This window comes from Rattus norvegicus, chromosome 12 (assembly GCF_036323735.1).
Source record: "Rattus norvegicus strain BN/NHsdMcwi chromosome 12, GRCr8, whole genome shotgun sequence".
Classification (NCBI taxonomy): Eukaryota; Metazoa; Chordata; class Mammalia; order Rodentia; family Muridae; genus Rattus; species Rattus norvegicus.
The window spans coordinates 51,750,014-51,770,914 of record NC_086030.1 but is presented as its reverse complement, the minus strand read 5'-3'; the positions used below and the strand labels follow the sequence as shown (position 1 = coordinate 51,770,914).

At 49.2% G+C, this 20,901-nt stretch overlaps 1 protein-coding gene across 3 annotated transcripts in view; it reads left to right on the top strand.

The window, feature by feature from the left end:
- The window catches only part of Galnt9 (polypeptide N-acetylgalactosaminyltransferase 9), a 78,213-nt gene that overhangs the window by 17,474 nt on the left and 39,838 nt on the right, over positions 1 to 20,901 (top strand). For 2 of the 3 annotated variants that reach the window (XM_008769333.4, NM_001122644.1), the window contains exon 2: positions 16,997 to 17,177. In XM_008769333.4, the coding sequence (XP_008767555.1) occupies positions 16,997 to 17,177 (181 nt within the window). Of the gene's footprint in view, positions 1 to 414; positions 851 to 16,996; positions 17,178 to 20,901 lie in introns of those variants that run through there. The other variant, XM_063271393.1, reaches the window with a different exon arrangement.

Below are 20,901 nucleotides of genomic sequence, written 5' to 3'. Positions count from 1 at the left end.
GGACCTCCTGGAGGTCCTTTAATCTACCCTCAAGATCATTCAGGCCCAAACTGTGTCCACATGTGGCAGGACACACAGGTTTCACGCTCACCCTCTTTAGAGAGATAAAATGACCCTGCTGATTTCTTCCACTTGCGACGTCAGACTCATAGCATTCGGAGCCCCCAGGACAAAGTACAAGTGCTCCCCAGCTCTCCTGTTCCACACTCCTGCTCGGCTCCCTTCTCTCTGGGCCACATACTTCTTATGACTTTCATCAGGTGTTTATTATGTACTATGTGTGTGCCTGGGCCCACAGTGTCCAGAAGATGGTGTCAGATCCTTTAGTACTGGAGTTATAAGTGGTTTTGAGCTGCCGTGTAGGTTCAGGGAATCAAACATGGAAGAGTGGTTAATGCTTCTAACCATTGAGCAATCTCTCTAGCCTTGTTTATTGCATTTTAGACGTTGGTTCTGTTGGTTATTACGTTCTTAGTTGTTTTCAGTGAACACAGTTTATTCTGACCTACTGCCACTATGGCATCCTGGGTAACATGAGTCTGTTCTCTGGGCTATTGGGAACCCTAGGTGTCAGGCTAGGCTGAGACTCCAGCTAGGGGAAGCTGTTTTTAGGACCTGGTTGTTATATCCAGCACCTTCACCTTCAAGGCCAACCACCCTTCTTCCCAGAGGCCTTTTCCTCTGCGATGGACTTGTGGCTGGCAGCCTGGGTACTGAAGGCTGTTTCCTCTCTCAGAACGCTGGCTGATGCTGCGGTAACAGATGGAAACCAGTGACTCAAAGAGAAGCAGGGAGCTCCAGAGCCACACTGCTTTCCAAGTCGAAAAATCACAGCCACCCACGAGCCCAGGTACTCTGTGCGGAAGAGGTGGGCTGCCTGGGGGCAGAGAAGTTTGGTGGGAGCTGGCAGCACTTCCGTTCCTGCGGGGGCTCTTGCCTGGCCAGGAGACACTAGCTGAGTTCTTCTTGGCAGGGCCATCAATAAGTTGGCAGCGGGGATTTTCCTGTGCTGAGATCTTGTCTTTCTTGCATGGGAGAGAATTCCGTCTGACTATCAGAGACTTGAGTTCTTTGTCTCCGCATGCTTCAAAACCACGGCCGAGAAACAGCATCCCTACATTGTGGGCTCTCTGTGGCACACGGAATCCAGAAGGATGGTGGAGATCTTCCAGGACCGACCCCCTCCGAATCCCTGCCATGTAGCATTGCACTTGATGCTTACATCATGGCTACTCCTGCCCCCAAAACTGAGTCCTAGTTCCAAGCAGGAAAAGGACACAGGACTGAGGATAAAAAGCAAAGCTCGAGTGATATGGTGATGGGTATACCCTTCAGATATGTCTCTCAGAATGGCATTCATTGGGTCCCATGTGAATACTGATGACTCCCCATGATCAGACTCCTGCCTGCAGGCCCCTCGTGGAGGTAAGTGGCCCACCAGAGCCATTCAAACTGTCCTCTCTGAAGCCAACAGTGGCTCTGCAGGGAGCAGCGGCTGCCAGACCTCACCACTGGCCCTCTACTTGTTACTTCCTTCTGTAATTTCTTACTTCCTTGGGCTGGCATGACAGATAGCAGGTCTGCAGGCTCCGAGATAAGGTACCGGTAGCTTCCTTCCCTTGACCTCTCTCTCTTGATGGTTCTTAGTCTTAGTCTTGCCATCACTCTCTACCTACTGGCTGTGCCTGTCATGGGGACACTGTCTCCTGGATTTAGGGCTTCTCAATGCAGAACCCTTTCATCTCCACACTCACACTTAGCGATGCCAACAACAACCCCTTTTGCAGACAAGGCCACATTTGCTGTCTTTGAGGGATGCATCCACTGTCTAAGGTACAATTTAGGTCCTCAGGCAGCTGCTGGGAGCTGCTTACTGTGGGCTCAGGCAGCCCTCCTAAGAGCCCATCCCTGCCCTGCTGGAAACAGATCCATGCTTTCAGGTTTGTGTCCCCCTAAAGTGGCTGGATGTCCATACTTAAACTGAGAACCTACAGGCCTCGAATGTGGCAGCAGCCAGATTTCTTTTCTTTTTTTTCGGAGCTGGGGATCGAACCCAGGGCCTTGCGCTTGCTAGGCAAGCGCTCTACCACTGAGCTAAATCCCCAACCCCAGCAGCCAGATTTCTAAGCAGCCTCTGCAGCCAAAATATACATGGGTCTGGTGGTTAGGCCTGAAACACTACTTTCTGTCCTCATTACCCCCTCCAGAGTTGGGCGCTACTCTGGCACAGTGCTCTCATGCACAGACCGACTTGACAGGAACAAAGGCAACGTGTTGTAGCATATCCTTGGCTACCACACAGCCTGCAGCCACTATCCCTCTACAGGGAGCGCTCAGAGTCCAAGGGTCCCCTGGGAAGGACTGCAGACATTAGCATCTGGGGTCTAAACACTTCCTGAGCTTTTGCTTGACTCTGTCCTTGGGCCTATGGGAACAAGTCACCACAAAGGATGGCCTGGATTGTAGAAGTCTAAAGTGGGTTTCACCAAACCAAAACCTAGGTGTCTGGAAGCTATCTGTGTAGACACTAGGGCTGGTCTCTCCCTGCCACTTGCATTTTTGAGGAATCCACCACCATCCCAGTATCCATGCCTCATGGCCACGGTGCTGTAGAGACGGCCTGGTTAGAACACCGATTTTGTGCTACCTATGGCTGCATTCAGCCCCCATTCCATTCCTCATGAAACAGATGTCCCACCTCAACCTGCTGGACTTAGTCATACTCACAGACTGGGTACAGCCCCACTGTCTTCCCAGTGTCCAGTACTTAGCCAACCAAAACCCAGCCTGGCACACAGACTTCCATGTTTGCCTCTTAACCACTTCTTCCAAACCATGTCATAAGAGGAACCTATCTATCGATGGTTCTCTGGAAATCTTAGATCACCTGGAACTCTTGGTCCCAATTCTGGCTGACAGTGATTGGTTCGATCTCAGTGGTCCTGTGTAGCCATCAACCCCAGTCCTCACCACCACTTGTAGTTCCCAGCATGACAGTGAATGGCATATTTATCCTGGGACTTCTGCCATAATTTTTCTCAGAGTGCAGTTTCGAAGGGATGTGTGGAAACTGATCCAAATCACACCGCAGCGCCTGAGTCACCCGTGCCTGCCACCCTGCTTCCAAACTGAGTCAACTCCTTGTGTAAACAATCTCACACCCACCCTTTAGCAACGGCTCTACCCACCTCGATCCTGTAATCAGAGGTGTGCGGAGTTCCCTGCCCCAGGGCACAGGACAAGAACTTGGAGTGATTATTCTATAAAGGTGGGATTACTGCTAGCTTTGCACGTCACTGAGTCATTGCCTTCAGTGGCTCTGTTACCGTTGAATTGGATGGGGAAGTAGCTTGCCTGAGTCTTACACTAAGGCCACTCGCTTGCCCCTTGTAAGTCAGACCACTGCCTCTGAACCAGAGGAGGACCTGGACCCTGAGCTAGAGCAGTGGCATGGAGTAGCCTGCCCCTGCTGTCATGTGACCTGACTCCATGGGGATGAGTAGAGGTACAAATGGGTGGTTCCTCCAGCTCTTGGCCTATGCTCTGGACACGGGGTACCCACAGGCAGGACAGCTGATACCTAGTTGTACCCAGACACTGAGATGTTTCCCAGCCCCAGGAGTCCTGGTTCACTTCTGTGCCAAGCTGGTCCAGCTCTAATCCACCTGCTAGGAGGTGACACCTGAGATTCAATGATACCTGAAGGCCAGAACCAGAGCACCCATTCACTCATGAGAATGATCTGGGGGTTGTGTTTTTTTTTTTTTTTTTTTTTTTGTTTTTTTTGGTTCTTTTTTTTCCGGAGCTGGGGACCGAACCCAGGGCCTTGCGCTTCCTAGGCAAGCGCTCTACCACTGAGCTAAATCCCCAACCCCTGATCTGGGGGTTGTTAAGGATTCCAAAAACCACCTGGTATGGTGGTAGGCAACTGTAATCCCAACATCTGGAAGCTGAGGCAGGAGAATCAGGAAGTTGAGGATTCTGCCCCCCACCTCCTCCCATGCCCCACCAATTTCGTTCAGTGACACAGTCAAGTCCTGCTCTGGGGTGGGGCTGAGTGCTGGTTTTTAGATTTTTTTTTTAAAAGATTTATTTATGTTCTCTCTATGAGTACACGGTAGCTGTCTTCAGACACACCAGAAGAGGACATCAGATTACATTATAGGTGTCTGTGAGCCACCATGTGGTTGCTGGGATTTGAACTCAGGACCCCTGGTAGAGCAGTCAGTGCTCTTAACCGCTGAGCCATCTGTCCAACCCCTGGTTTTTAGGTTCTAACTCGTGCTTTCCAGACTCCTGGATGAGGTCAGTGGTTCAGGGACCTAGAGCAGCAATCTGCAGTCTCAGCTGTGTGTAAACCCTGCTTTTTGTTTTGCTGTGCTTTCTAGATTTTTTTCTCATGAGTGATGACTGTGTGTACATATGTGCACCATATGTATAACTTGTGCCCGCAGAGGCCAGAAGAAGGCAATGGATTCCCTGGAACTGGAATTATAGGCAATTATGAGTTGTTGTATGGGTGCTGTAAACAGAACCTGGGTCTTCTTTAAGAGCAGCATATTCTCTTAGCTGCTGAGCCGTGTCTCCCGACTCGATGTGCTGGGCTGGAGCACTTGGGCCTTCCTGTCACAACCCCAGGTGACTGTGGCTATCTCTACCCTCCTCCTTTTGTACCAGAACCTTCCTCATGGCTCTTTGTTACAATGGGAGGAACTTGTGGAGAAACGCCCTACCTCAAAGCCACACCTGTGATGCTTCCGTCTTCCCTTATAGCTCTTTGCTCGCCTCTCCCCGGGACCTGAGCCTCAGACAGACATCCTTTACCTGGAGCCCAGAGGCCAGCCAGGTGAGCCTGGTTTCTGCTCCCCTCATTGCTTCCCAACACTTATTTTAAAAACCTGTGCCTCCTGTCAACATTTGGCCAAAGCCACAGAGACGTCTTGATGCCCAACAAGGGAACTGGTTTCGTATACAGTGATCTGACAAGACTCCAGTCGGGCTCAAGATGAGCCCCTGCCTCAGTGGCAGGGTGATTCCAGATCATCCTGAAAAAGCAGCCTTCTGAGGAAGCACGTGACTCATATGCATGGGAATGGCCCCCACAGGACCTCAGCTGACTGGTTACTCAAAGAAGGGGAGGGCCAGCTCTGTCCTGGTGCTCCCTAGCCAGTGTGGACGTGCTCAGGACATTTCCCTCTGCATTGTGGGCCATCAGAATCCTCCCAGATCGAAAGACCCCCTCTGAGGATTATTTCATGTGGAAATTGACAAAATACATAGTGAGTGAGGAGCCAGCCACTGCTGAGAGCTGATGGGTGTGGCCAAGGGACACACACAGGACAGGATGATAGATGTAGATGTTTTAAGAGACCCTCAAATGTTCTCTATGAAGTGCTTAAAAGAGAAAATGGATAAAAATTACAAGGAGATTATATTTTGAAACAAGAAAGCATAAGTTAGAAAAATACATAGTAACACTGGTGTGGTGGTAAGTGGGTTGCCAATTTGAGGTCAGCACAGACTACAGAGTCTTGTCTCAACAATTAAAAAAAAAAAGGAAAAGGCAGATATATACAGACTTCCAAAATTGAAGTACATTGTTGCCATTAAAACAAAAGATTCAATGGGTAGAGTACAAAGTTACAAAGGAATCAGACACTGCTAAAGAAAAGATGTAGTACCTGGAAGATGGTCTTGAGAGCATAGCCTGGGCCACTTATATGGAGGAAGAGGAAAGGCACTGTATAGATTTGGAGGGCGGGCACCTGGAGAGGTAGCAGCTTCCTACTCTGTTCCGGGGGTAGAAAGAGGCAGACCCCTGAAGAAGAAAAGACTGGGAGATGGGGCTTGGAAAATAAACCAGCCAAGCTTGGAACAAATTACCCATCAAACTACAAACTGGCAGCTACCCCACCCCACCCCACCCCAGGAAGCTCCTGTTAAGCATGTAGAGCCGGTTCTACAGAATATGTGTCTGGAGGCACCTGGGCAGCTGTGCGGATTGATAAGGAAGTAACAGCCCCTGACTACTACTTCTACTTCCTCCTCTCCTTCTCCTTCTTCCCAATTAACTGCAAAAGTTCAGTCATTTAATAAGAAGAACTCCACACCCTTACTCTACAACATCATCCTGAGAATTGTGGGCTTAGCCATCTATGGGAGGCTGTGGAGAGCCAAGGAAAATGAGGACTTAAGTCAGACTCCTGGGACTATGAACTGGTTGCATAGACAATTGGCATGAACAGAATGGGAGGCTAGAGCAACCCTGACTTCTACACATGACCTCAGCCGAGAGGCCAAGACCTTATCAGACTCAATAGTTAAATCAGCAGATTGTAACCCAAGAGGCCTGTCTGTGACTTAAAGGTAGAGGGGGCAGGGAAAGAGAGGTGTCCTACACAGATGTCACTAATGGGTCACTGCACCTTGGGAAGAAAAAGTGTTGGATTTGGAGGCCAGGACTGAGAAGTCTCTGAACAGAAGTCTTGTTCAAGACTCTGCACCCCCTGGCTGTGTTCAAGCCACATTTAAGACAAGGGCCACTCAAGGAACACAAAGTCATCATTGCATAGGCCCTGAGGTACTGAGGAGAGCAGAGGTAGTGATCGTTGGCTGTAAGAGGCAAATGTGCCTGCAGAAAACTCAGAAGCTATCGTTAAAAGCAGCATGTCAGAGGAGTAGGACACAGGTGCTTCTAACAATAAAAACCAAGGTGGCAAACGACTCACCAGGGAAGTGCTTCAGTGTCCCCCGCCCACGTCCCCAGAAATGAAAACATCGAAAGAACTAAGACAAAATGGAGCATCTTGGGAAGCTGAGCAAGGGGAGGCCTCTCAACTCTGTCAGATCAAACATGAAGAACTCAGCAACAAGACCTGCCTTCTTAGGAGATACACAGAAAGTTCTCAAGACCTTCAGTCTGCAGGGCCAGTGAGATGATGGCTCAGGGGGCGAGATAATGGCCGTCAAGCCTAAAACTTGAGTTTGGTACCCAGAACCCACATGGTGGAAGGAGAGAAAGTTATCCTGAAAATTATCATGTCTTCCTCACATGTGCTGTGATATGTACATGTTGGCACGTGTGCAATAGTGTAAAAAAATTTTTTTAACCAGAGTGAGCCTAAGTCACACTCCTTTCCCCAACATTTGGGAGGCAGAGGCAGGTGGATTTCTGTGGATTCGAGGCTAACCTGGTCTACATAGTAAGTTCCAGGACAGCCAAGGGTATGCAGAGAGACATGATCTCAAAACAAAACAAAAAACTCGAGCCTGCACCAGACCACAGGCAAGCCCCAACTGCAGCCCTCCGTGCAGATCATGTTCTCTGCTGGGCACACAGATGGTAGACTCTGGAAGCGAGAAGCTGGTACTCTACATAGGCTCACATAAAGCTGTAACCTTGTGTTTCCTATGAGCTGGAAGGGGTATGTTATATTGAACATCATAAAAGGCTCAGAAACCAAATGATTTAAAAATTGTTAGGTTCAGCCTGATCTGTATTTAACTTTATGGTTTTACATTAATACATTGGAAAACAACTAAGGTCAAAACTGTATTAACCAAGGTCTTAGGGGAAGCACACAGTCGTTAAATAAATTGGAAAGAGGGAGACAATAAACAGAAATTAATGAAATAGAAATTAAAATGAGAAAACACAGAAGGGCCCATAAAAGCTGAGGCTTTTCTACCCTGGCAGCCTGGAGAGTTGGGTAGTTCCTGGGTATTGTCTCTGTGTCTCCCAACCCTCCAAATGGATCCTGTGTTTGCTGCAGTCAATTTTAAGGTGGCTCTGAATGTCCTGAGCAGAACTGCCCCTCCCTGCAGTCAGGTCTCTAGGTTAAGCTAAACTGTAACCTCATTTATCAAAGTCCCTTTGCCTTCCAGCTGCTGCCTCCCAGGGGTTTGGAAAAAAACCCTCTTTTCTTCATGTCTAGCTCTCCCCTGCTGCAACTCTCTCCCTACAACAAAAAGCCTACTTTCCTCACCTGCCCCCTGCACAGTCTGTGAGTCCCCACCATGCTCACCTCAGTGATTTCCCCATGCGTAAGACTGGACAGTCACCCATGCCAATGCCAGGCACAGACCCATTTGTAGCTTTGGATTAGACTGAGGATTAAGCTCCCCACCCCCACTGTCCTCCCATACCAACCTTTCAAGGTTTCAAGAACACCCTTCTCTAGCCCACCATGTCCCAACCTCTTCCCAGAATGCCTTGCCCCACCCTACTCTTCTTCTCCCTGTACTGACCCCAGGCATGGAGCAGCCAATCACAGCTGGACCCCACTGCTGGTGGTCACAGCTGCACCACACTTGCTTCCCTGCCCCTGCCAAGTTTCCTGATGATAGCATGTGCCTGCCGGTTGGTATGGGATGGCTCTTGTCAAAGGCTCTGCACATAATTCATATGTGAGTGCATGCATCAGATCTCCTGGAACTGCAGTTACAGGCGTTTGTGAGCCATCATAAGTATTGGGAACCAAACTCTGTTCCCCTAGAAAGCAAATGCTTTTGGTCACCAAGCCATATCTCTATCCCTTCTCTGGGGCCATTTTGACAAATGGACGAAGAAATAAAAGACACTTTCACACTGGCTTTTTATGCTTATGGCTATTCAAGTGATGTTTTTAAAAGAACCTTCAGTAGCAGGAAAGTGTTGAGGCAGAGAGAGGAGGGCAAATGTGCACTTGTTCTGTCCCCTATGTCCCCCCGTGGTCATAGTCTAATAGAAATAATGTGGGGCACTAGGCTGTGAATATTGAGTTTTGGCTCTGTGATGAGACCCTTGGATGATTCCGGGTGTGCGTTCATGGTCTCCCTGCCAATGTGAAGGAGATGGGTGATATTCTCCTGAGAGTGTTCACCGAAAAGCTGACCTTTTCCTGTTATCTCTCCTTGACTGGCCTGGTGGGATTAGACACTGCTTTTTAGTTGATAATTTGACTACTGACCGTCTGTCTTCTCTTGAGGGCATTTGTGCCCGAGTGGCTGGTTGGGCTTGTTATATGATGATCCTGGGCTCCACCTTTTCTGCAGGGCACCAGATCCTGGGAGGGTGACCCTGGAATGAGCTGTTAGACTGCCTCATATGGGTATATGAGCTGTCATATGCATAGGATGCTGGTTTCCGTTTTCTAGGAACAATGTGAGAAGATGTTTTAAACTGAGCTGAGGAATGTGCATTTCTCGTTCTTAGAGTCACATGACATTAAGGATACAGCACACACTACAGCATCATTCAGCTAGGGCCGATTTCTGGACCAGAAACTAGAAAACACTTCATCCTGGTTCTCCAGGAACTGCAGTGCTATCAGAAACCATGTCGCCACCTTCTCACAGCTCAGCTCCCTGGGATGGACACACACTGTGTCACCACTGGGTCACTCTATGTGAGGAACAGTTCACACATATCAGAATCTCCTGCCCCAGATACCAACAGAGCTTGGTCAGGTCCAAGTATGTGGTGCAGGCCGTGGCTGTGCGGCAAACACCACAGACCAGCTACAACAACAGGCTCTGAAGTCAAGGAGTCTGCAGTCATGGTTCTAGGGAAAGCCTTTCAACCCCGTCCAGCTGCTGGGAGTTCCAGGTGTCCCTAGGGGACACCTGCACCTTCTACACAGGTGGTCTGTGGGTAGACATCCAAATTCCCCAGTTCTGAGGACACCAGCCATGCTAGACTTGGGGCCCAGGCCCAGCCAGTGTGACTTCATTTTACTGTGATCACATCTGTTTCCAAACCGGGCTCCATTCATGAGACTTTAAGCACACTGACCTTAAAGATATTTGGAGGATGCGGTTCAGCCCACAGTAGTGTCTGTAGTCTGGTCTTGTGTGCTTACATTATACTCGTTGTTGCTCATTGGAGCTGGAGATCCTGAGAACCAGGAAGGCATGAAGCAGCAGAATTCCCTACCCCTTACCAGAACCCACATGGCCCCTTCTACCCAGTCTGTACTGTGTCTGGAGCTTGGCCTGCAGTGAAGAAGGAAACCCCACAGCTGCAGCCCAGAAGTCCTGAAGTCCAAGCAGAAGGGTCTGCCCAGCTCAGCATGGATTTTAGCAGAGCCTCAGAGTGTGAGCGACTCTATAGACAGTTAACTTTGTAAAACAGGCCTCATGACTTTTCTGTCACCGAGAGGCCATCTCGGTGTCCTTCCAGGTTTTCCCTCGTTTCCTGGTGAGGTCAAGCACTCCCATCTCCTTACAAGAAATCTTTGTCAAGTAGAATCTGAGCTGACGCAGGGGGAGCGAAGGAAGGTGAGAGGCCAGGATCCGATGGCAGAGTGATCCTTCCCTAAAGGCAAATCCAATTTCGAGTTTTCAGTCAGTGTCACTGGTACGGATTCCTACTCCAGAGAACTGGGATAGGAGCCGAGGCCCATGCGGGAGGCTCCGATTTCAGGCCCCACTCCCAGGCTGGTTTTGAAGTTTTGCTCTGCCCATGCTAACCCCTCTCCAGTGGCAGCCCCTGACCAGTGCTCTTCAGAAGCGAGTCTGTGTGGAACCCGCTTGTGAATCTCCCCAGAAACAGCATTCCTGTCCCACATCCTCTGTTGGGACTCCACAGAATGGCAAGAAACAGGTGTCCTTAAGGACTGATTGAACCTGTACCACCTTGAATTCTTCCTGAGGCCCTTGGAGCACACTTTGAAAACAAGGTGTGATAGTTAGGGCTGGTTGTGAACTCAGGCAGATCTAGAGTTATCTAGGAGACAAAAGCTCGGCGCTTAGAAGAGTTTCTAGGTTGGGTTATTTGAGATGGGAAGACTCACCCTGAATAGGTGACAACGTTTCATGGGTTGGGGTCCCACTGAACACAAAGGGAAGCCTAGCAGAGCACCACCATGCATTCATCTCCCCACTTCTTGACTATGCATACAGAATGTCCAGCTGCCACCATGATAGACTGTACCCCAATCTCTCCGTCCTTCCTTATGTTGCCTTGTTAGGTATTTTGTCCCAGCAATGATAAAGATATTGATATACAAGACTTCCCAGATGCATAGCATGTCCACTGGGGTCCTGTGTAGGAAGGATGGTGGGGGCCAGGCCTGGACCAGCAGAACCACCAGGATTCCACCTTGACTCTTCACAGTGGAGGTTCCTAGCCTGGACCCCCAGTCCGCCACCTTCTGGGAACAGCTTGAGGGAGACCTTGTCTGGGCTATTTTGTACCTCCATGTCTGTTTCCTCACCTGTTCCCCAAGGGTTGGGGAGGTCATGCCCTGGGGCTGTGTGTGTACAGACAGATCTCCAGGGGCAAGAGTTGGCTTGCAGGGTTGGGGATTTAGCTCAGTGGTAGAGCACTTGCCTAGCAAGCGCAAGGCCCTGGGTTCGGTCCCCAGCTCCGAAAAAAAGAAAAAAGAGAAAAAAGGAAAGAAAGAAAGAAAGAGTTGGCTTGCTCAGTGGTGTGTGTGTGTGTGTGTGTGTGTGTGTGTGTGTGTGTGTGTGTGTGTGTGTAGCCAGCATGCCAGCCATAGAAGGCAGAGAATAAGAACCAGTGTTTTGGGATTCAAAATACTGTAACAAAGAATACCACAGGTGGACTAGTTAGCCACCAAGATTTGCACATTTGCACAAGGGATCAAGCTGGGAGTCTGAAAGTGTCAGAGAATGAAAACAAAGAAGGGATGTTAGCAGGAGGAAGAGGTGTCAAGAGGAGAAGCCTCTATTTAAGGGGAGTCCCAGGGCTCAGGCTCAGCTGTAAAGAGTACTGCTGCTCAATCAGAAGACCCAAGCTCCATTCACCCAAGACCCATGTCCAGTGAGTGGCTCACAACCACCTCTAACTCCATCTGCAGAGGATCTGATGCCTGCCTCCGAGGGCACCTCTACACACATGGTCCACATTCACACAAGCACAACCTGCATATACAAATAAAATATAAAAGATAAAAAGAAATTAAAGGAAGTTGCAGAAGAACAATTTAGAAGGCAGACAGAAGTATATAATCTTACAGTTAACAGAACACATCTTCCAGGAGGAAATGTCTCTTGAAGGCCAAACATGACTTTTATGGTTTGTATATGCTTGGCCCAGGGAGTGGCACTATTAAAAGATGTGGCCCTGTTGGAGTAGGTGTGTCACTGTGGGAGGTGGGCTTTAAGACCCTCATCCTAGCTGCCTGGAAGCCAGTATTCTGCTAGCAGCCTTCAGATGAAAATGTAGAACTCTCAACTCCTTCTGCACCATGCCTGCCTGGATGTTGCCATGCTCCTGCCTTGATGATAATGGACTGAATCTCTGAACCTGTAAGCCAGCCCCAATTAAATGTCCTTATAAGAGTTGCCTTGGTCATGGTGTCTGTTCACAGCGGTAAAACCCTAACTAAGTCAATGACCATAATAACCCAGATGGGAGAAACAGAAATGGCACAGGGATAGAAACAGACAGAGACACAGAGACAGGGTTAGTATGAAGGACAATACCTATAGAAGGAAAAGGGGGGCTGGAGAGATGGCTCAGTGGTTAAGAGTACCAACTGCTCTTCCTGAGGTCCTGAGTTCAAATCCCAGCAACCACATGGCGGCTCACAACCATCTGTAATGAGATCTGATGCCCTCTTCTGGTGTGTCTGAAGACAGTTACAGTGTACTCATATATAATAAAATAAAATCTTAAAAAAAATAAATTTAGAAGGAAAAGGGTCTTCAGTCAATGTTGGAATTCAATCCTGGGACTGGGTGAGGAGAAAAGCTTAGTAGGAATTCTATACCCAACCAAATTATCTGCCACTCAGAAGGAGGAAAAAACAAATTTCCCAACTGTCTCATAGCTTAGAAAATTCTCTTTCCATAAAATCCTTCTGAAGTATAATTTGGTAATATTCTTCTGTCAAATGAAAGACAATTCCTAGACATAAGGAAATGTGGAATTCGCAAAATCGGAGAGCCTACCCAGGCTGAGCATAGGAAACCAAGGGTGGTGTCCAAGCAAGATTATACAAATGATTTAGGAGGTAAAAGGTCCCAGATGCGGGTGCTGAGCACTGCCCATGGTCCCCGCTCTCCAGTGACACAGGCTGGAATCTACCCCACAATCCCCTTGTTAAGAAGCCTGGGATACAGCATGGAGACCAGCTGTTTCTAGCCATGCTGCCTGAGTGTGGTCATGTGCTCCCTAACACCACAACCTCACTTGTTGTTTGACTCTGTGCCTCAGTTTCCTCTTCTGCAGATTGAAGTGCCCCAAATGACCTCCTAGAGGTGCTGTTGATAATGAGGGAGTGGACATGTCTGTAGAGCAGGTGCCTACAAACACTGTCACTACCACACACGCCCATGCCAGAGCAAGATGGCTGGTCATGACCTAACACAAAACAATCAGAGTGCATGTGGCTCTGGGAATTCAGAACATTAGCAATAGAAATCAATATTGCCGGCCAAGCAGTGGTGGCCCATGCCTTTAATCCCAGCACATGGAAAGCAAAGGCAGGTGGATCTCTGTGAATTTGAGGCTAGCCTGGTCTACAGGGCAGATTCCAGGACAGCCAACACTTCACAGTGAGACCCTGTCTCCAAGGGAAAACAAAAACGACATCAACGTTGCCTTGGTATTTGAAAATTCATTATGTGGCCTGAGATTGGTGAGTGGTGGAATTATTACATTTTGATCCAGGTAGATTCTGGAGCGAGTTCTGTTCAGGTAACTTTGCAGGAAAGATACTTATCCATTTCTTGTTTTAAAATCTCGTGGGATCTTGCCTGCTTTTGCACAGCATGTTCCAGACAACCTTGTGGGACACTGTGGCTGCTGTGGGCAAGAAACCCGTATGTCCTTCATCTTACATGCTAGGTATCGAGGGACATGGTAAGGTTGACGTTCCCGGAGACAGAGCATTCGGCATTCCTCTGGAAGTCACGAGGGTAACTGCCAGAATCACTAAAAATAAAACAGAGCTGAGAAAAATCGGGGGAAGGCGGCGCAGGGGAGGGGATGTGGGCGGAGGCTGAAACAGACTCCACTCATTTTTCACTTAGGAGCCCTGGGACTTGCCTCTGGCTCACAAAGTGGGAACCAGATCCATCCAGCTATCAGGGCTCCAGTCCTCAGACCCTGGCGTTGAAGGATGCAGCAGGCCACCAACGGCCAAGTACTTCCAAGGGTGGGGTTGCAGGCAAGGGAGCACAAGTGGTGTATTCTGGATTCACCAGACAGTTCAAGCAGATATTTTGTTTTTACAAGTAAAACCCCAAAGCTGGCTACTAGCACCACCTGAACAGCCCCCACTCCCCCAGCCACCCTGCAGCCAGGCAGCAGGGCCTGGGGACAAGTGCTCAGAGGCTATCAGGGCTGCTCTCCTGCCAGCTTGGAAGCTACTGTGTGTCTGCTCTGTGGGAACCCTGTCTTTAATGAAAGTCACAAAGTGTAATATGTTTAAAGATAGGATTTTGTCATATGTAGTGGTAAGGCGGGAAGGGCTATGCAGGGACTATGTAGTGAACTCCAGGCCAGCCTGGGCTACAGGAGGAGACCATGTCTACAGCATGGTTTTTAGATATGTTGCAGTACTAAGATTTAAAAGAAAAAAAAATAAGCAAGGGAATAAGAAAATAAAAGCAGGTGAAGTGATGTGTCATAATTTTTCGGTCTTTATATCTGACGCATGTCCTTCAATCCTATACAAACATCAATTCTGTGTTTGAACAATTAAAATGGGATGTTACAGAACACACAGAGGTCCAGGAACCTGGACTGAGAGGGGACCCCGCCTCCCCCACTGGCTATTTGGAGGTTGATGCCTCCCGTTACCCAGCTGGACCTCCACCAAGGAGAGCAAAGGGTCTCTCATGTGTTTGTAGCCCTGGCTTATAACTCCTCTAGGATAGATGCTCTGAGTTGTGTCCACTGTCACGACTGTCAAGAGCCTCCCTAGCTGGGGTTCCCAGGTCCTGTAGCCACTGCCTCATCTAAGACTTGGAGCAGAACAGGCTTCTGTCCTAGCTTTCTGCAGAGTCCCTGGCTTCTCCTCTCCAATGCCTTATTTCCCGAGTTATCATCCGTGTCCTTGGGTTGGAACTGTGTGTGGCAGTCATTTGCAATTGGTCTCAAACACAAACACTACCCATGCCCAGGGTACAGACGATTTTGTATTTAAAAGTTTAATATTTTAATTCTTTACAATGTGTGTACTTTTTACCTATTTTTACCTTTTTTAGTTTTTGAGACAGGGTTCTCTGTGTTGTATCCCTAGGTGTCCTGGAACTCACTCTGTAGACCAGGTTGGCCTTGAACTCAGATCTGCCTGCCTCCCAAGTGCTGGGATTAAGGGTGTGTGACACCACTGCCCAGCCACCAATTAAAATTTTATATATCAGTTAACTTTACTCTTCCTTCTTTTTTTTTTTTTCCCGGAGCTGGGGACCGAACCCAGGGCCTTGCGCTTGCTAGGCAAGTGCTCTACCACTGAGCTAAATCCCCAACGCCAACTTTACTCTTTATTGTAGATTTTATTACATTTATTTTTTACATTTATTGATTTACTTACTGTGTGTGTGTGTGTGTGTATGTGTGTGTGTGTGTGTGTGTGTGTGTGTTTTTTTACATGCTCAGGAGTCATTTCTCTCCTTGTCCCATGTGGTTTCTAGGGACTGAACTCCACACAGCAGCACCCTTACCCTCTGAGCCATTTCACTGGCTCTGACTTTTCCTTCCTTCCTTCCTTTCTTCCTTCCTTCCTTCCTTCCTTCCTTCCTTCCTTCCTTCCTTCCTATCTATCATCTATCTATCTATCTATCTATCTATCTATCTATCTATCTATCTATTTTTTACATACATTATATCCTGACTGTTTCCCCTACCTCCACTCCTCCCAGCCCAGTCCCCTCTCCCTACGTCTCCTCTCCCTTAGATCCAGATCCACTCCTCTTCTGTTGAGAGAGAGAGAGAGAGAGAGAGAGAGAGAGAGAGAGAGAGAGAGAGCGCTCTTAGGGATATCGACCAAACATGGCATAACAAATTATAGTAAGACTAGGCACAAACCCTCATATCAAGGATGGATGAGGCGTCCCAGTGGAAGGGTCCCAAGTGCATGCAAAAAGGGCCAGGGCTACCTCCCACTCTTGCTATTGGGGATTGCAAAGGGACGCCAAGCTATGCAACCACAGTGTATGTGCAGAGGACCTGGCTCGGACCCATAAAGGGCCATGAGTGTGGCTTCAGTCTCTGTGATCCCCTATGAGCCCTGCTTAGTTGATTCTGTGGGTCCTGTTCTCATGGTATCCTCAACCCCTCTGGCTCCTAGAATCCTTTCTCCCCCTCTGCTTTCCCTGGCTTTGTGCAGTGTTTGTTGGGGTTCTCTGCATCTGCTCCTCTCGGGTGCTGGACAATGCCTCTGTGATGACTATTGGGCTAGGCACCGGTCTATGGGTATAGCAGAGAATCATTAGAAAACATTCCATTGACCTTTTTGGTTCTATTCTGGGTCTCTGGGCTGACAAGCCTCTAGTTCTAGGTCATCCACACAGTGTCAGGTGTAGGCTCCTTCTTGTGGTGTGGGCCTCAACTTAAGTCAATCATTGGTTGGCCACTCCCACAAGTTCTACACTTCCATTACTCCAGCACATCTTGCAGACAGGACATATTCTAGGTCAAAGGTTTGTGGCTGGGTTGATGTCCTTGTGCCACTGCTAGGAGCCTTGCCTGGTTATAGAAGATGGACAATTCAGGCTCCATAACCCCCATTACTGGGAGTCTTTTGATAAGGTTACTTGTAGATTCCAGGAGCTTACCACTGCACTAGGTTTCTACATCGCTTCCCAAACGCCCCCCAGACTTTACTGCTTACTTTACAGACTTGCTCTTGACATCATGATGAAGTGTTGAGTAACACCACTACCTTGGCTCATGCTTCCTCTGTCCACCCTCCTACAACCTTGTCAGCCTGCATCTTCTGATCTCACAGACAGGCTCATTCCAGAACACACTGTGCAGGGAGTGGGTACACTGGAAGCAACTCCAAGGATCCCCTGACCTGTCTTTTCTTGTCTTCTACAGGCCTTGCAAAGCCCATTGGGCTGGTGGAGGGGCCAGGTGGCCTGGGCCAGGGAGGAGTGGCTGCCACTCTGCAAGATGACAGCCAAGAGACCGAGGGCAAGTTCGAGGACTTTGGGTACAATGCACAGCTCAGTGACCGCATCTCCCTGGATAGGACCATCCCTGACTACAGGCCCAAGAGGTGAGCAGCCTGGCCTTAGCCCCTGAGAACTGGAGGTGGGATTGTGCTACACAGGGGCATGGGGCTGCAGAATATCCCTCAGTCTCTTTGTGGCTCTGTCTCCCTTGATCCCTCTGTCTCTATATCTCTCTGTGTCTCTTTTCTGTCTCCCTCAATCTTCCTTTCTGTCTTTCTTTCTCTCTGTCTCTCTCTCTATCTCTGTCTCCCTGTCTCTATCTCTTGCTGTCTCTCTCTCCCTGTTTCTGTCTCCCTGTCACTCCCTCCCTGTCTCTGACTCTTTCTGTCTCTGTCTATCCATCTCTTTCTGTCTCTGTCTCTGTTTTTCTCTCTGACTCTGGTCTCTCTTCCTGTCTCTCTCTCCCTGTCTCTGTCTCTCTCTCCCTGTCTCTCTTCCTCTCTCTCTCTCTCTCTCCCTCTCTCTCTCTCTCTCTCCCTCCCTCCCTCCCTCCCTCCTTCCCTTCCTGTCTCTTTCTTTCTCTCTTTCTCTGTCTCACTTGCCCCTCTGCTGTCTGCTCTGTTCCTCTCTTTTGAGCCCCATCCACACGCAGGATCAGTCCCCTTTCCCTTTGGTCTCAGAGGCTGGAAGGCTGGAGGTGGCTGGGCTATCTCTGTGAGCCCATGTGTATATACACGTGCACATAGGTTTGCAGATGGACTTGAACACCTGAGCTTTGGTTCCTGCTGAGTATGTTCTTCTCGCTGGCTTTTGCAGCTATTGCTGGTGTGTGTATGCTGTGACTGCTCAGTGAGCCTTCAGTGTCCTGAAAAGGTTTCAGCAGTCCTTCAGAGGGTGTGGCCATCTTGTTCCTCACCACAAAGGTGCTCATTGCTATGGCCTTGCTTGTGTCTCAGGACTGAGTTCTTGCCCCTGATTATTATCTCAGTCCAAAAGCACACAAGGGGGCTGACCAGAGCTGAGCTTGAACAAATACCTTGATAGGAAGACTGGCTAGGTCCAGCACCTACAGTGCCAAGACTCAGAGTTGCCAGCAGCAAGATGGCTGCTCTTGTGCTCTATCATAGACCACCAGGACAGGAGGCCTAGACAGAGAAACTCTCAGCAGCTCTGGATAACTAAGCTCAGGGCTCAGCACCTGCCAGAGTGCTCTTGGGGCCTGGTAAAGGTCGATGAGTGGTAGTAGGTCTGTTTGCAGCTCTCCTACTGCCTGGTGGACCTAAGGACTAGAACTCCAGCAAGGAGCTTGCTGAGGAGGGTGGAGCGGGGAAGAAGGTGAAAAAAGAAGCTTGGAGAGGTGCCTCACCAGAGCAGTGGGTGCAGTGAGGGAGAAAAAAGGAGGGGTCACCCCACCACCATCCACCGAGTTCCTGAGTCTCAATCTTTGAGCTGCTTTTGAGGACTTTCGTTCCTCACCCCCAGTTTGCTCTGTGCATGAGCCGAGGTATTAAGATGGCCAAAACCCAGAGTCCCAGCTGGCTGTGAATGCCTAGAATCTGGAACAGTTCTCTGGGGCTGTGCTTGAACCGCTCCCAGGAGGTGCCTGGGCTGGGGTGATCCTCCCAGCAATGGAATGGAGACTGTACCTCTGGGATTATTTTGGTAGCTGTGCTATTTTTTAACTCCCAAAATAACCTGTATTTTTCATGCCTGATTCTTTTATTTTTGGGTATCTTCTGAAATTCAGAAGTTGAATTATTTACATCCTGAGACAGACCCAGGAAGCTAGCTGCTGCCTTCAAATTTGAGGTTACGCAAAGGTTTATGACCTGCTTTGGTAGAACCCTGTTAAGTTCTTTCTCCAAGCCTGCCGGCCTGGGTTGGGAAGGTGAGAAAGGACTATGGAGAGTGTGGAGGTAATTCCCTGACCTGGGCAGTCCACCTGTATCAGAATGTCACCCACTTGTCTTGTCAAGGAACAATGAGCTCTCCCAGCCTGATGTTCCCACAGTAGGCTCTCCCCGGTGAACCCTCCCACTATGGGCTCTCCCTGATGGACATTCCCCTTCCCAGAGAGTGAACCAAGGACAAGTGTACTCAGAACTTCATCACTCAGCTCTCGAACCTCCCTTTCCCATGTCCAGTTTCATGAAATATGTCAGAAGGCCTAATCCAGGTGAGTGAGATATGTGTACCAGGCCTGGCCAATCAGAGCAAAGGCATGATGGGAACCAGCCCGGAGAGACACTGGGGCAATCGCATTATGGAGCTGCTGAGAAATAAAACAGAAGCAAGTGGGATGTCTGAGCATGCAGGTGGACGGTCAAAGTGTGGTGGGCAGGCTCTGAGATGATGCTTGAAGAGGCACCCACCCCTCCCGGGGGCTCAACCCCTTCTTGTCCACTTTAACCCTCATGTGACTGTACCACGTGACAGTCCCCAACCTAGAATCTTTGAAGAGGTCTCCAAATCCCTGCTCTCCCCGTGACCCCAGAGCCATGACAAGAAATGGCTGTTGTATGAGTTATAACCTTAGGCTGTTGTGTGCAGCCTGTGATGGACATCCTGTGAAGAGCAAGGTGAATACAAGGTCAGCGTCTGTGAGCATTGCCCTCCTCAGCAAAGGTGTTAGGGACAGGCGTCTGAGGGTGGCTAAGTGGGAAAAGCAATCATTGCAAGCTCAGTCCAGGCTCCCCCTAAACTTTCTGTCTATGATCTCCTCAAGGGCTTCACCCTCCCAGCATGGCCAGAACATGCCTCCAGGACCAGCAGGCTTGGTCATCAGAAACTGGGCTGCAGGCATGCATGCGTGTGTATGCACACATGTGAGTGTGTTCCAGCACCCACGGGCGGACACCACCCACTCAGATGATTTCTCACACTTTCTAGTCGGTGTCATCCTTGGATGCCTTTTGTCTGGGGGTGGACAGTTTTTCTAATTAAGCAGCAGCTTTAATTATGGCACAAAACGCATCACATAGATGTTGATTACTAAGCCTGCCCCTGGGATGACGAAAGGAGGCCAGTAAATCCAAATTAAACAGTGTCATCAAAGCGAACAGCGTTCCCCCAGAAGCCTCCGCCGTGATGTCCCCTGCCTCGTGTTTGTGGTCTCCATGCATATTCATCGTCTGAGCCAGGAACAGCTTGGCTGTCAGCTCCAATAAGTGCAGATTGAGTGTGTGGCAAGCAGAAGGCTGAGCTAGCTCCTTGGGTTCAGGCTGTACAGTCTACTGGACGAACCCCACCCCCTCCCCAACACACAACCCTTGTGCTCTTGGTCCTTGAGAGAAAGGAAGGAACTTTGGACACTGCGCATCTCAGGGCCACTGAGGTTCCCTGAAGACATGACCCTTGACCTGCGTTTTTGTGGTGCAATAGTTTTTTTGTCGGTTTGGTTTCGTTTGGTGGTGGTTTTCTGGAGGGGTCTCCTCATGTAGTCCAGGCTAGGCTGAAATTCACAGTCCTCCTGCCTCAGCCTTCTGAGTACTGGAATGACAGTTCTGTGTCCCGATACCTGGTCCTGGTTTTTACTAGGCGTGGAGCTGTGGACAGCAAGTCCTTGTCCTGAATGCAAGCTAATTCTTACCAGTTTTCTCCGCCTAGGTCTACAGTCAGGTAGTGTTGTGAAGGACAGCTGGAAGGCCTTGAGTCCAGGAGGATCCAGCCCAGCAACTGTCTCTGGTGTTCCAAACCTGTCCCTGGCAACATAGATTGGAGTTATGAAACCTAATTTGACAATGAAAGCCACCATCCTTGCATCCTTCAATGGAGTTAGAGCACAGGGCCTCCTCTCAGGGGGCAGAGCTGGACACAGAGTTCATTGGC